The 16,195-nt window shown below is 51.0% G+C and overlaps 1 protein-coding gene across 17 annotated transcripts in view; it reads right to left on the bottom strand.

Moving 5' to 3' along the window:
* Positions 1-16,195, bottom strand: part of LOC135283316 (histone-lysine N-methyltransferase EHMT1-like) — a 117,957-nt gene that overhangs the window by 30,636 nt on the left and 71,126 nt on the right. For all 17 annotated transcript variants that reach the window (XM_064393965.1, XM_064393963.1, XM_064393975.1 and 14 more), the window contains 7 exons: positions 10,973-11,150; positions 9,489-9,625; positions 8,530-8,718; positions 7,803-7,883; positions 5,664-5,784; positions 3,770-3,901; positions 1,080-1,225 (listed from right to left, as the gene is read on the bottom strand). In XM_064393965.1, coding sequence (XP_064250035.1) covers positions 1,080-1,225; positions 3,770-3,901; positions 5,664-5,784; positions 7,803-7,883; positions 8,530-8,718; positions 9,489-9,625; positions 10,973-11,150 — 984 coding nt within the window. The remainder of the gene's footprint in view (positions 1-1,079; positions 1,226-3,769; positions 3,902-5,663; positions 5,785-7,802; positions 7,884-8,529; positions 8,719-9,488; positions 9,626-10,972; positions 11,151-16,195) is intronic.

Here is a 16,195-nt window from a genome sequence, read left to right as displayed (position 1 = left end):
AATCTAACATAAAGCATGGCCTTTGCTATTCCTCCCTCTGATTTATCCAGGGACAGAACTGTCAACTCACCATAGCCAGGAGCAGGACTTCTTTCACACACCTTGTGTTTGTTTAGAAACCCTGGGGGCCCCCCTCTCTCTGATGAGTCTCCCAGGACATCTTCTCTTTAATGAATCAATTTTGCCATTCTTTGGAAATTCCTCTCTCTGCAGGTACCAGCACATACTAACAGAAGCAGAGCTGGTCTATAATCCTGATTATCCCTTTGTCCCTCCATCCAGCCTTCTCCTGGGATCCTAGAGGAGAACTAGGGATATTCTCACTCCTTGTGCTACCACTGGTGAGTGTGAGAGTGCTGCAGTGAGGCTGAAGCTGAAAAGAAACCCAGCAAAAGGAGAATCCATCAAGAGCATTCCTGTCCTGCAGTTCTCACTTTCCAGATTTTTGAATGGAGTCACTTCTGCCACTTCCTTCCACACTTCTGGAACCAGCAGAGCCCAAGCAGCCTAGCTGTGACCCAAAGGCATTGAGTGCAACCCCTGTCAGACCTGGGGCTGCACAGCTGCCAGGACATGGAAGCTTTAGGACAGAAAGAGAGGAGGAGAGAGAAAGGCTGGGGCAGCAGAGGCCATGCCAAGCTCCTGAACTCAACACCTGGCCACAGAAAGGTTTGTAGCAGTTCCTTCGCAGTCAAGGGAAAGCAGCTCCAATCCCTGAGTGGATTTTCTCCCTCTGCTGCAGGTTCCTGTACCTGAGCCCATTTGGCCAGAAGTGTGAATGTTACAACAACCAGATCCAGCCACACAGGCCAGGACAAGCCTGAGAGAGCCACCCAGAGCCTCTCCCAGCACAGGCACAGAGCTGCTCCCTTCCCAGTGGCCTCACCCCAGTGCTGGGACAGGCACAGAGTGCTGGAGCCCTCAGCTGAGTGAGGGGGACATGGGCCCTGCCATTCCTCACACCAGTGGGTCCCAGAGCCCCTGTGTGACCCCACACGTGCTCCTGGCACAGCTTGTCACTCTTTCTGGCCTTGTCCTGAGCAGGAAAGGCTGTGGGGAGCTAAAGGACAGGCTCCTACCTCGTTATCCACGCTCTCCGTGGCCATGCACTGGTTGTTGGCTAACGTGGTGATCTCTCTGCTTTTGGGGGTTTCCATTCGACAGCTACACAGGGGCACTTCCTGCAGACCATCCACTTCCATGGCTTCAGGGCCATTGGAGAGACCTGGGCACAGAAAACCAGTGCATTAACTCCAGTTCTCTGCCAGGAGAAAGGACTCAGTCCATCAACACCAGCCATGCCCTGTGACATCTTCCCAATCCATGTCCTGAAATGCTCTCCAGGCTTTAGCAGCACCCTGTAAAAGAGACCCTTTTACACCAGCTGGAGTTTGCAAAAGCCTCCTGCACTTTTCCAAGTCCAGTCACACTCAGCCAACTGTGCTGAAACCAAGAGTGATAAGTTAAGATCAGTTTATTCTGAGAAAACCTCAAAAAGGCCAAGCAATGAGGTGCAGGTTTTTATCAGCTTCTCTCCCCTCCCCACAACACTGGGCTCTGGCACCAGGAAATTTGCAGGAAACCACCCAGAGCTGGAAATTTGAATAGGCAGTGGAGTGATAAATGGAGATGATCAGGAAAGCACAAACTCCTATTTGCAAAGGCTTATTACACAGATGGGAAAACAAAATTCCTGGGACTGTTTGGTGTCAGCCAACCACAAATTATTTATTTTGGAAAGAGAACAAACCAGGGAAAAGAAAGCAGCAAGATGCTCCAACGTTCTTGCCTTTTCCTCATCTCCTCTCAGATATTGAACATTTACAGACCTGTGGAAAGGTGGATGAGGGCTTTTGAGGGGGGTTACTGTGGGAATTTCTGGATTGAAATCAATCACTGGGCTACCCAAGATTGCCAAACACTGGCCTAGTGACAAGGGCTTGATTCCAGTCCTATCCTCCTCTTCCAGTTCTGCACCAAACCATCTCTGCAATGTTTGCAGCACAGAATCCTTTGGGCTGCTTCACCCTGAAGCTTTCATCCCAAGCTTTCCCTGCCACTGCTATGGGATTGACTCACACTGAGAAGGAAGCTTGCTGGTTTTTTTCAAGCTTTTGGATGGAATGGAGAGCTATCTTGCAGTGAGGTTTTGCAGATTTAACTTCATCCCTGGGGGAGATTCCTCCTCAGCTGCCCTGGCAGTGGCAGCCTTCCCCCAGAGCATGGCTCTGACCCTGCCAGCCAAGCACAAGCCCCTTTCATCCCATCAGGAATTCCTTCAGCCAACAAGTTGCAAGCCCAAGCCTAGCAAAGGGATATTTCAAGACATACAAGGCCAGGGAAAGTCCTTGCTGTTTTCATGTAAAATCCTGTCAAGATCTTAAAGGTTTAAGAGTTTTCTCTGGGAGCACAAATGACAAAGCTCATTCCTCGCCTTCCGAGCTGTCACTTCCCTAATCTGTTTGACATCCAGAGGCTCTGGTGAAAGCATCCCTCATCCCTCCTGACCCTCCCTTGGTGGGGAAGGCTCCCACCCTCTCTTTGATGTGCCTCTATCAAAGGAGCCAGACAAGCTTTGAGGGAGCAGTGGGGGCAGAGGGGTGGATCCAGCCAGGGGATGCTGGATCTGAGGAGAGCTCAGCACTGGGAGCAGCAGCTGGGGCTCAGCACCCGGGCCCAGCACCAGCCCCTCGCCTTCTCAGGCCGAACGAGCCATTCCTGAGGGAATCCAGGGGCAGCAGCTCTGGGGGGATGCTGAATCAGCATATTTCAGGGAATGGAGGGGATCTGCTGAGTGAGACAGGAGGGATGGGGCAGTACCTTGGACCCTTGGTGAGAGTATTCCTGAGCAAAAGTGCCTCACTGGAACTGGGATCCCATCTACAGCCTCATTCCATCCCAACATCCTCACCCACATCCCCAGCCTCAGCCCCATTCCAAAGCCATCCCCATTTCTATGCCAGCCCCATCCCTACACTCATCCTCAACCCCAACCCACCCCCATATCTATCCTCATCCCTATCCCCATCCCCATCCCTATCCTAACACTCATCCCCACTCCAGCCCTATCCTCCCCCTCATCCTGATCCCTAACCCCCATCCCAATCCCTAACCTTGATCCCATCCCAATCCCCAATCCCAATCACTAACTCCAATCCCTAATCCCAATCCCTAACTCCATCCCATCCCTAATCCCGATCCCTAGGCCCCATCCCACCCCTAATCCCGATCCCCAGCCCCCATCCCACCCCTAATCCCGATCCCCAGCCCCCATCCCACCCCTAATCCCGATCCCCAGCCCCCATCCCACCCCTAATCCCGATCCCCAGCCCCCATCCCACCCCTAATCCCGATCCCCCCCGTTCCCGTTGCTCCGCGCTCTCCGTGGCCGCCAGGGGGCAGCCGGGGCCCCGCACGGCGCCACCCGCGGAACAAAGGGACCCCAAACCCGACCCCAAATACAACCCTGACCTCAAACCCGACCCCAAACCCGACCCCAAACACAACCCTGACCTCAAACCCGACCCCAAACACAACCCTGGCCCCAAACCCGACCCCAAACCTGACCTCCAAACACAGTCCCAACCCCAAACCTGGCCCCACATTCAAATTCAAACCAGACTCCAAACCCAGCCTTGACCCAGCCCTGACCCCAAACCCAATCCCAACCCCAAATCCAACCTCGACCCCAACCCAATCCCCACCTCCAACTCATCCCCAGCCTCAGCTCCAAGCCCAAACCCAACGCAAGGGCAGCCCCAGCACTCACCTCCGGCCGGTGAGGAGAGGATGCCCTTCACCCGGAGGTCCAGGGAGTCCAGGGACACCTCCATGTACTCCATGCTGTTCTCCTGGCTGGGGCCCTCCCTGCTGCCCAGCGAGGCTTTATAGGCTTCAGCACCTGGATGGGAACAGGGCATTCACACAGACCCCAGGAAGAGCCACCCCACAGCTGTGAGGCCGTGCCCCGAGCCCGGGCTCTGCAGCTCCCTGTGGGAGCCATGAGGGCAGAGCCACGGACTGTGCCACCACCACCTCTGGGCATGGCCGGGCACTGCTCTGCTCCCACTGAGCTGCCACCTCCACCCAGGCAGGGAATAAATTAGAGAGTTCAGCCTCTGCAAGGGCACAAGGAAGGGTGACCCAGGGCCTGAGCACCCTCCTGCCCCAGCCTGCTGCACAGGGCTCAGGTACATGCTGGCCAGGCAGAGCCAGCTGCACCTCAGGAGGAGGATGAGACAGGTGACATCCAGCTGAGTGGGAAGGGAAACACAAAAAAGTCAAGTTGTGCCTCCAAGTGAGCAGAGCTGCTGTGGGAGAGGGAACTGCCAGTGTCCCTGCACTCCCTTGGCTTCACTTTCTCTCCTGCTTTGCTTCTGCCAGTCCAGCTTGGCCAAGAGAGTTTGGTTACCATTTCAGACCAGCTCTCACCTTGACTGAATGGGCAGAAAACCAGCCTGCATCTGAAATGCAGAATTAGATATTTGCTGTGACAGGGATCAAGGGCCTCCATGGCATCCTGGGAGGAAGAGGAGCAAGCCAGGTGAGTGACAGAGCCCAGGCACAGAGCAGGGGCTGAAAAATGGTCAATTCACTCAGAAGTACCAAAAAGCTGCAGATACAAAAATGACCTTTTTGCACTGAATTAGCAAACCCAGAAGAATAAAAATAAACCATTTGGTGACAGTGGATGTATGATACCTCAGCAATGAGGCTGAAGGCACAGCTGCACTACCCACTTCTTCTCTCCCATGTTGATACCTTTCCCAAAGAAGCATCACATCCTGCTTCTCCTCACCTCTCACCAGGGCTCACTGAAACCTTCTCTGGTGCTCAGTGACTCAGAACAAACAAGAGGGACCCCCTGAACAACACCCACACTTGGGATGGGCCCTAGGCAGCTCCTTCCAAATGTTGTGGTTCGTCCACAAGGAGCAAAGCCAAGCTGCACATTCCACTCAGCTGCACACACCCACCCAAAGGCAATGGAGCACCACTCCAGGGTGGTTCTTCCTTTTCCTTCTGCATCTCAACAGGCTCCCTTGAGCTCATGGGACAGAAGTCCACGTGGACACACGTCACACAGTCCCAGGCTGCTTTGGGTGGGAAGGGACCTCAAAGCCCATCCCATTCCACCCCTGCCATGGCAGGGACACCTCCCACTGTCCCAGGCTGCTCCCAGCCCTGTCCAGCCTGGCCTTGGGCACTGCCAGGGATCCAGGGGCAGCCACAGCTGCTCTGGGCACCCTGTGCCAGGGCCTGCCCACCTCACAGGGAACAATTTCTCCTGTAGAGATGAAATCAATTTCCTGTCTTTCAGTCTGAAGCCATTCCCCCTTGTCCTCTCACTATCTCCCCATATAAAATTCCTCTTCCTCCTTTTTGTAAGCCCCATGAGGCCTTCTTTTTGATACTTTAAAATAAAGGGACTGGTGAACAAAATAAAATTCCTCCAGCATTCCAAGGACAAAACCACGAGTTCTGCTGGGACAGTGACACCAGCAGCTCCTGCCAGTGAGGGGCAAGTTCACAGCCTGGCTCATCACACAGCCCAACCTCGGGAAGGAAGGGTGAGCCCTGCAGACTTACAGGCCTCAGGTCCTTCCCCCTGCACCTGGAAGGTTCCCTGGGGTGGAATTTAGGAACAAAAGCCCATTAATTACCTAGCACTCCTCCTTGTTTCTTTTTATTCCTCCGCCTCCTCTTGCGGGTGGGTTTCAGCCATGGACTGTCTGTCTTCCCTTTCCTCTTCAGCAGCTTCTTCTTGACGCTGGACTCTGAGCTCTGGAGAAGCAGAGAGGCCACGTGCACATCAGGCATGGTGGCACCAGGGTCCCTTTGTGGAACAGCCCTCACCCAGCTCGAGCTGTGTGAGAAGGACCAGGGCTCTGAAACCAAGGGGTGCTAAGGTGCCTTTATAGCACTGAAAAGGAAACCCAGGCACACGTGTGGGTGGATTTCCTGTCAGTTCAGCAGGGCAGGCTGCACTTTCTCTTCCATGGAGGCCCTCACATCACACTCATGAGCAGCACTGCAAGTGGGCAGGCACGTGCACACTTCCAATTTCTCCCAAAAAATAATTGTAGAATCACAGAATATCCTGAGCTGTAAGGGAGCCACAAAGAGCACCAAGTCCAGCTCCTGGTCCTGCACAAACACCCCACCCTGTGCCTCAGGAGGTTGTCCCAACACTTCTTGAGCTCTGGCAGTTGGGTTTTCAAACTAAAATATTCATGTTTCTCCACAAAAAAAACCCACTTTGCACTTGAAGGGCCACCTGGCAGGGCTGGAGTGGACCCAGGGGAACTGAACTCCACAGCAGCAGAGCAGCTGAGCCAGGCACAGGGCAGCACAGACCAGTCATGCAGCAAATACTCAGCCACACGTATCAACCTCAACAGACTCTGGGTTTTGGTTTAAAATAATTCAGTTTGCTGGGGTGGGGTTCCAAAGTCAACATCAGAACAGGAATCAGGCACCCCAGCCCTGCTAGGGTTTAATGCATCAATCATAAAATTCATGTTCAGACTGAAACTGTCAGCTCCTGATGCTTATCCAGCTGCCAGGAAAACCTTGGAGGTTTTCCTCCTGGTACCACTACCAGCAGCTGGATCAGGCTCTACCTTCACAGGCAGCTGTGCCAGGCCCTGCTGTCCCAGTGAGGGAACACGTGGAGCTGAGCCCTGGCTCTCCAGGGTGGCTGAGCTGCCCCAAAATCCCTGAGTGTGGGCTCAGCACGTGGCTTCACCCCAGCTGCATCGCTCTGCTCGTGGGAGAGAGGTTTGTGTGTGAGCCAGTCCTGTCTGGGAGCTGAGTGACTCAGCAGAGCTCAAACCTCTGCCCAGGATGTGGAGACCCCACCTGGGAGTTTGGATGTGAGTCCCAGCCCAAGCCTTGGTGTGGGCTAACACAACAGACTGGCCTGAGCCACCCAAAACAGAGCCAGGCTGCACAGCCCCTGCTCCTCCTGAGCTGCTGGAGTGTCAGAACATGGGGAACAAGACCCTGAAGAGCTTCAGGGAGTCACTTGATGTGTTTGACGAGCATGATTCCACCTTCAGCTCAACACACCAAGAATTTTCTCAAGGTGACTGAAGAGTTGGGTGCCTGAAATGCTGGCTCCTCAGCTTGAGAGGCTGTGAAAGGACAGTTTTCAAGAAAAGGGGAAGGAGGCAGACAGAGACATTCAACAAACAATCTAAATTTAAAAAATCACCAGGTTCTCTTCACCAACTATCTAAAAATAAAAAGTAGAAATCCCCAGCAGCTGCTGAAAGTCCTGACCTGGTGCTGTATGACCAAGGTCCCAGGGAGAGTGTCTGTCTGTCTGAGTGCTGTTTGTCTCCCTGGGAAGAGCTGCTCACCAGGAACAGTGAATTTAGGCTGTGGGCTGGGCCCTGGATCTGGGAACAAGCCCACCCCAGCAGAACTTCAGGCTGGTGAGAAAGCTTTGCTGGCTCCTACCTACAGGTGCCAACTGTGCATCTGAGGAACTCAGGCACCCTTAAACACCTCTGCTAACATTCAAATGATTAAAAGCAGTCAACACCTTGTTGAAAACAACAAAAACCCATTAGTTAGCATCAGAATGTAATTAATTGTGCCACGGATCAGGGTTAAGCACCTTGTGGAAAACAATACTCTGTGTGTGGGTGGTTTCAGAGAATGAGTTCTGTCAAGGAGACTTGAAACTGCACCGCTTTGGCTTTGCTCTCTCTCTCTCTTTCTGGCAGCAGTGCAAAGGGGAAAAATTATTATCAACAGGCCACGGGCTGAAAAACACATTTAGCAGCCCAGCTTACCAAGTCAGACTCGTCTCCATCCTCCTCCTCCTCCCCTGATTCTACAGACTCTTGCTCTTCCTCAGACTCGCCATCATCCATCTGCAGCCACCATTTGCCCAAGAACAGAATGGGTCAGTCAGGGTGGGTCTCCCAAAACAGAGCCTCCCCCTCCGCCCTGGTGATCCCAGCAGAGCATCCCCCAGATCCTGCTGTGCCCCACACACATCAGAGCACCCCCAGCCCCAACCTGCACATGCACTGAGCTCAATGAGCTCCAATCACATCATGGAACATCCACGGGGATGACAGAGGGAGAAAAAAAATTCCACTCCAGAATGAAGTTTTCCAACTGAATTTCAACTTCTTTGATAATCCCAAACCAGCCTCATGCCTGTACTGTGTATCAAAATTTTGGGGGAAAAAAGCAATTAGATTATTTTAGTGCTTTCCCAAGCAAGATTGAGAAGATGTCTCCTGTTGGTTCAGGGAATCCCAGAACTACACATGGTGAGGATTCTGCAGAGTGGATCCCAGAACTGTGTAGGGCTGGAACTGGGGGGGAGGTGAGGAAACCCTCACAGATGCAATGGGAAGCAGAAAATGGTCACAAAGGACCTCTCTACCATTGCTGATCTTTCTGTCATCTTGTAGGTGAAAAATCCTTAGAAATTGCTTCAATCCATGCCCCTCCTATCCCTGCTACCCCATCCTGCTCCTCAGGCCCTGCTCAGGGCACAGGAATCACCTTCCTGGCGTTGTCTGCGTCGGACGCGCTGTCCTTGGAGGTCCTGTTGTCATCCACAGGGAACATGGCTGCCTGATCTGCTCCATGATCATCCTCCTCTTCCAACTCATCTGAGTCCTCCTCCTCAGAGTCCACATCTATGCTTTCCCCGTTCACGTGGGGGCTGCCATCCCCCAGCTCCTTGTCACTCTGGAAGTCACCCAAGCACATGGGACACAAAGACAACATCAATTCCTGGGACAGAGCAGCTGGATCCATCCCAGATTCTCCTCTAAAGCTGGCTCTGTGTCCCTCCAGAGCTCCTGCCATGTGTCACCTCACCCTCGTGGACCTGGGGACCACGAGGAGTCATTCCAGACTGACGTGGTTGCACCATGGTTAGGGGAGAACCCCATCCCAGCATGGAGGGGCAGCTCCACCAAGGATGCAGGAAGGTTTCTAGGGAATTTAAAGGGAAGTTACATCACACTGAGATTTTCACACCACTCCTTGAAATCCTAGCACTGTTCTTGAATTCCAAGACCAAAACTTCAGGGCACAGGTCACAGCAAAAGCAGAATTTCATCACGAGTGAGTCCATGTCTAAACTTTTATAAGCAACCAAGTGGTTTTTTGTACAGCCTCAGGCAGCAACATGAGACCTTGAGTACCAAAACAAAAAGGGGCATGCTTGAAATCTCTCCAGTTTCCCAGGATTCACAGAACAGAAGGGGAACATTAACTGGAAAAGGTTTGTTTAGCAGCTGGTACCTGAACAGCCCCTCTGGAACACTCATTCCCAAAGCAGCAAGGCTGCTCTGGGCAGGAAGCTGCTGCCAGAGGGAAGAGGAGACTCAGAAGGGAAGATGTTGATCCCAACAAGCCAGCACATCCCTGCACCTCCACATGGGTTTGGTGTCCAAAAAAAGGGACAGGCAAGTGACAACAAACACGTGCAGTGAGCTCAGTGCTGCCCTTACCTTGGCACCCACAGAGGAATGAGTTATGCTCTTGAACATCTCTATCATTGTTCTCTGTTTTAACACTTTGGTCTTTTTCTTGGGAACCAGGCTATAGGTTCCCATTCTCCGTTTTTTCTTCCGAGATACTGCAGCAGCTGCAAAAGAGAAGCAGAAGGAGCCCAAAGTTTGCTCAGGAATGAAAAGAAGGCATAGGGAGTAGGGGCTGCACTGGAGAGGGACTTTGGACAAAGGGATGGAGGGACAGGACACAGGGAATGGCTCCCACTGCCAGAGGGAAGGGATGGATGGGATATTGGGAATTAGGAATTGTTCCCTGGGAGGGTGGGCAGGCCCTGGCACAGGGTGCCCAGAGCAGCTGTGGCTGCCCCTGGATCCCTGGCAGTGCCCAAGGCCAGGCTGGACAGGGCTGGGAGCAGCCTGGGACAGTGGGAGGTGTCCCTGCCATGGCAGGGGTGGCACTGGATGGGATTTAAGGTCCCTTCCAACCCAAACCTTCTGTGATTCTGTGAAATCACACCTGAGGTCACGACCTGGGAAAACTTCCCACTCCAACAGATTTATTTACAAGTCAAGCAGAAGATGACACACACGGATGTGCAGACACACAGACAGCTTCCTGCCAGGGCTGCCCAAGCTCTGAGTGCCCTCTGCACACTCCTTCTGGCCCCTCCATCAGCGCACACGGCATCAAATCCTTAAATTATCCTGCATTTGGCAGTGCTGCTGGTGTTGTAGGAAGCTGAATGGAATCCAATTGCTCAAAATGAGACTGCAAGGCCAACAATATCAACTGACAATGGAAGCAATCTGACAGTAACTGAAGAACACACAGGGAAAAGGCACCTTACATAAAGAGCTGTTTGCCATTTAACCTCATTTCACACCTACTATGGAAGTCTGTTTGATGCCTCACACTCCTTTGATTGGGTCTTAATTTGCTAAGTCTCCCTCTTGGCCTTCTAATCAAACCCGACATCACAGCTCCCTGCCTGCTGCTGACTTAGGTGACTGCACAGCAGAAGGATGCTTGGGACAGGCTTTTTTAGGAACAGCCAGCTTCAGCACCACTGTTATTGTTTGCTCTTGCACAGCCTGTTCCTTGGAAGCATTTCTTCATCTTCCATGGTAATGAAATTTTACCAGAATTTATGAAGAGACTGCTAAAAAATTCTGTGAACCCAATTAATTTTATTTAGAAGGTTGTAATTCTTGGTAAGCAGCTGTGGAGATATTCAAAGCCCTACAGAACTGATAGAAACCTCTTCAGAACATCCCAGAGGAAAAAGGGATCAGAGTGTCTCCTCTAAGAAAAGCTTTTAGTAGAAAAAAGGGAAGGGAACCCTGGAGGAGGCTGAGTGGCAAAAAGGTACTACCAGACTTTTAATCCTCGTTAACCTCCTCATCTCCCTCTCAGCCCCACACACAGGTTTGGGAGGTGGGAGCTGCTCAGGACTCCAACATTCCAGCCCTTCCCTTTTTACCTGTCTGCGACTTGGTGGTGGCCACATAGCTCTGGTTCTGAGGTAGTGACTGGTGAAGGCCCGGGAGAGAGGGCAACGACAACGGCTTCACAAAGTCCAGCATGTTCTCAAACTCCTTCTCCTTGGATTCCTTCTGATCTCTGCTGTCTCTCCCATCTTTGGGGTCTTTACTTGCATGCTGGACAACAAAAGGCAGTTAAATTGAGTTTTTGCATTGAAGAAGTAATTTTTAAAAATTAGGAAATTAATTTAAGTCCTTTCTCTTGACCAAAATCCCTTTCATCAGAAGGCAGGAACACACAGCCCCTCCTCCAGCACAAAAGGGGGCTTTGCCCAAACACTGCCAGCCTGGCTGAGTGACTCCCCCGGGGCTGAAGGCTGACAGGTCACCTGGCAGAGGTAATGACAAGGAGCAGACCCTGTTTGCACAGCTCTGGGTGCCTCTGGAGAACAGGAACCAGCTCAAGCACAGCCCTTATTGCCTGTCACACCGAGCACACTCAGCAACACTCCTGCAGAGCTGTTCTAGAGGAGCAGGCAGCAAAGGAAAGGGATTTTCCTTTTGGACAGCACTTGGCACCACTGAGCCTCAGCAAAGGCTCCCCTCTAGCCCAGCACAAACAACCACAGCCAAAGCAGTGTTTGTGACACTGAGGTGCATCCACAGAGGGCTGTCCAGGCTTCCCTTAACCCCTATTCCCACTCCAGCTGCTGCTATTCCAGGCCCCAGGCAGGTCCAGGCTCCTACTACAAACCAAGGGGATTTTGTAGCTGCTCCTGCAGCCCCTCCCAGGCACCACAGCCACCCACACCTGCTCTGATTTGAGCCTGTACCCAAGACAAAGTCAAATCCTGCACCTCTGGTTATGAAAGAAGGGTTCCTACAGCTCCACAGAGAATCATTTAGGTTGGACAAGACCTTTAGGGTCACCAAGTCCAACCATTAACCCAGCAGTGCCAAGTCCACCACTCAGCCATGTCCCTCAGTGCCATTTCTCAGCTTTTGATGTTACTTCAATGCTTTCCTCCTCTAATTTAGGAAACAATCCCCTTCCTGTGTGTCTCAGTCCATTTTATGTACCCTAAAAGCCTCAGACACAGAGGTCCAGACTATGTTTGTGTTTCCTTTTTCCATCTGTGTTTATTCTTTTAAACAGTAATGGCTTGGTTTGATGGTGCTTTTATTCCTGTGCCTTTTGTGTCCAGTTTGGCAAAGGGAAGCCAAGGTCAGGGCAAGGCCCCTTAGTCCAGTTCACTGAAACATTTTCCTGTCCCAGCCCAGCAAGGAGGTACCTGGTGAGACAAGGAAACACATGGAGGAACACAAAACAAAGTCCCTGCTTGTCCTTCCCTGCCACAGAGTCAGCAGACACTGGGGTTAAAGCTGCCTCTGCTGTGCCATTTGACACTGGATTTGCCCTCTGATTTCTCCCACTGCATCCATCCAGCTGTACAGCAGGCAGGTCTGGCACTGCTGCTCCAGCAAAACACGAGAACAAGCAGCAGAACACAAGGGAAGACTGGGAGAATTGGGATTGCTCAGCCTGGAACAGAGAAGGCTCTGAGGAGACCCCATTGTGGCCTTCCAGTACCTGAAGGAGCTGCAAGAAAGAGAGAGACTCTTCACAAGGGCACAGAGTGCCAGGACAAGGGAATGGCTTCATTGAAAAAGAGTGGGGTTAGATGGGATAGTGGGGGGGAATTGTTCCCTGGGAGGCTGGGCAGGCCCTGGCACAGCTGTGCCCCCACCTCTGTGTCCCCTCAGGATGGGGATCCTGAGTGATGGCACTGGACCAAGGCAGTGTTGGAGATCTCAATTAGGTTAGATATTAGGAAGACTAAATATTAAGAAGGAATTCTCCCCTATGAGAGTGGGTGACCCTGGCACAGGGTGCCCAGAGCAGCTGTGGCTGCCCCTGGATCCCTGGCAGTGCCCAAGGCCAGGCTGGACAGGGCTGGGAGCAGCCTGGGACAGTGGGAGGTGTCCCTGCCATGGCAGGGGTGGCACTGGATGGGATTTAAGGTCCTTTCCAGCCCAAAGCATTCCATGACTCTAAGGTTTAAGTGCTGCCCCACTTGCAGGAGAACTCTTTTTTACAGGACTTGTGAAGCAACAGCTGAAAAACCCAAACAGAAAGAGGCATGCAGGCAGAAGCAAGGCTGGAATAAAGAGCAGGAAGCAATAAAAGCACTCAGGTTCAGACAGGCAGCCCCAGCCACTGCTCTCCAGCAATGTGACCTTGGGAACACACAGGGAAGAGGCTGACTCCCCTAATTAGGCTGTGCCACGTGTGTGGTGCTGGCATAGGCAGGCCCAGCAAAGCTCTAATGATAATCAGAAATGACCCACAGCAAAAGGCCATCAAAGTGCCAATGATTCCTGCATCAAGCCCATAACTTATGGCTCAATTGCCACAGCTTTTCTAAAAGGGCAGCAAGTCTTGGATTAACGATTTCAAAGACGACAAATCCACCACAGCCTTTGATATGTTGTTCCAATGCTTAATTGCTCTCACTGTCAAATAATTAAATGCATTATGTTTTTGCAACTAAATTAAAAAGCCCTGTCTCATCAGAACCTCTCGCTCCCAGGAGATACTTATGGAGTATGACCAACTTCTTTTTTTTTTCTTTTTTAAACTTTCTCTTCAATAATTTTAATAGAATGAGCAAATTAAGAGGCCATAGGATCATTTTCTGGATGACTCCTGAGTCTGTTCCCAGTTGTTCTACCCCTTAAAAAATGCACGTCAGGAGTGCAGGGCACAGTATGCCAAGAATAGTCTCAACAATACTATTTATACCTCTCAAAAGTCCCGAGTTTATGGATCTAAAGGTTAACAGTAACTCTTGGCTACACAATTATTCTGAGAATTCTCAAGTCCCCTGATATATCCAAGGCTTTTCATTTCTAACTTAAAATTAGAAAAATGAGTTTTGGACAGGCAGATCTGGCACAAGTGTAAACAAGGGCTGCATTTTGTGTCCTTTAAGTGCAGGTTTTGCAACTGCTCTCTGATAAAAGGTGTTGCTACTCCCAAACACCAGGAATTCATACTCAGCCCATGCCAGGCTGCTTGGAAGCATACAATCCAATTTTTAAATTTAAAAGTAATATGTTATTAGCTTAGGGTTTTTCTCTGTCTCTATAATTACAACACAGAAATAAATTTAAAATCTTCAACAGGCTGAATAACAACTGCCAAATGTGACTTTTTCATGGCAATTCTGCTAAAAGTTTTTTAAAATCAAATTAAGTCTCATGCAATAAAGATTTACTTGGAGGCATGTGCAGCAATGGTAAAAAAAACCAAAAATTCCCAGAAAGGGGTGAAAAGATCTCTCGTGTGTATAAAAATATTACATCTAAGGATTGTAATAAAATGGATCAGCACAAATTTTTAAGTCAGTTTTCTCACCACCTTTCCTGATTCTCAGCTACATTAAACAATCACATCTTTGCTATTCTTATTAAACAGGTTTCATCCACAGTTTGAGAGAAGCGCTGAGAGCAGAATGGCCTGCAAAGGAAACTCCAGGATGCAGCTTGAGCTCCCTCTGGTCACATGCTGTGGGCTACTGGAGGCCAAGAAAGGACTGTAAATGAGAGAGAAAAAGAAACTGCAACACCAACATCTTCATTCTTGCAGCTTCTCATGTGGTATCAGCTCATCCTATGCAAAGGGCTGCAAAGTCAACTTTGTGTAGGGAATAGTGAAGAAGGTGGGCAGATATTCCAACATTTCTAGCAATGGTTGTGCCTGGAAACAGCAAAAATGGGACCACCACTATGTGCAACTCCACTGTGAGAAATACAGCCAAGACAATTGGCTAGACTGGGGCAAGAACACAATATTTGATGTGTTTACAAAAATTAAACTCAAGTGTTGTCTACATTTTAAAGGGATCAACCACATTTCTATTATTGGCACAGAAGTCCCCAACAGCAGCAGGGGGAAGTTATTAAAATGGCAGAAGACAGAATATCCTCAGTTGTTTTGTTTTTCTTCCCAGAACAACCCAACCTCAGTAATGGACCCTTGTGTAGGCTCTATAAACTCCACATGACATTTTTCCCACTGCCCAGCATTTAAAGGGTCTTTCCATCACTAAAACCAGCAAGCTGGGAGAGAAACCAGAGTGCTGGTGGAAGGACACAGGCACAGGTCCTGCCTGGGAGCAGGGCAGCTCCAAGAGCTCTGCAGAAGGGCTGGTGATGCCTGCAATCACCTCAGATTATGGGCTCCCTTAGTTCTCTGATCTGTGGGACTCATCTCCAGCACACAACCAGCTGCAAAGCAGAGCCAGCAGGGCAGGAGGAGTGAGCTGAGCAGCACTGGCACAGGGAACAGGGCAGCTGCCAGGGAGCAGCCCTGCCTCTCCCTCCATCAGGAACAGGGTCAGGAGATTTGTACCAAGGCACTGCCTTTGAAGAGCACAAAGCAGCAGCTCCCAGGGGGATCTGCCTCTAACAACTGGTGAGTGGTGGTTAAGCAAGAAATATCAGTCTGCTATAAAAAATTGATCACAAGCAGATGATAGTGCCTGTAGGAGCTGTAGTGGTGCTGCCCTGCCTTTTCTCTGCTGCTGCAGGATTGTGTTTTTCACTGCTGAATTTCAGCAGCCTGATCAAGCCTCACCTTGGAGTAACAAACCTGCAAGGCTTTGGTCTTAGTCTAGATCAGAGCAGCTGCAAGGCTGAGCCACCTTTCATCTGCTGATTAATATGTGCCCATTAGAGGGGGGATTCCATGGTGACTTGATTACAGTTGCACTGATCTGAGTGCAGTCACACATCTACATGATTTAGGCAGCCAGGTAGACTGAGCTGAAGATGTGCCCCAAACCTGCACTCCATGTGTTTCTAAAGCAGAGCACTCAGGGGTGTGGATCTCATCCCTGTCCCCTCCTGCACCAAAGTGCCCCAAGGCAGGGAGTGTCACACATCAGTCAAAACGAAAGAGGGGAGCCCAGGGCAGAAGTGCCACCAGGGCTCCTTACATCAACCAACCCCTCTGCTGGGCCAGGGCCGTTATTTCTGTGGGCTGTGGTCAGAACTGGGGCAGCACCAGCAGTTCAAGATCAGGTTAATGTTCTGCACAAAGCCTTCACTCTCACTTCCCTCTGCAGCAACCCCTCTGCTTAAGGAGCCCAATGGCAGCACTGTCACTCCTGAAGGAGATTTCCCATCAGGGAAGATGGGGAAGGGTCTGGAGGGGCCAT

This window comes from Passer domesticus, chromosome 18, assembly GCF_036417665.1.
Source record: "Passer domesticus isolate bPasDom1 chromosome 18, bPasDom1.hap1, whole genome shotgun sequence".
Taxonomy (NCBI): domain Eukaryota; kingdom Metazoa; phylum Chordata; class Aves; order Passeriformes; family Passeridae; genus Passer; species Passer domesticus.
Note: the sequence above shows the minus strand (reverse complement) of the source record. Positions and strands in the feature narration are given on the sequence as shown.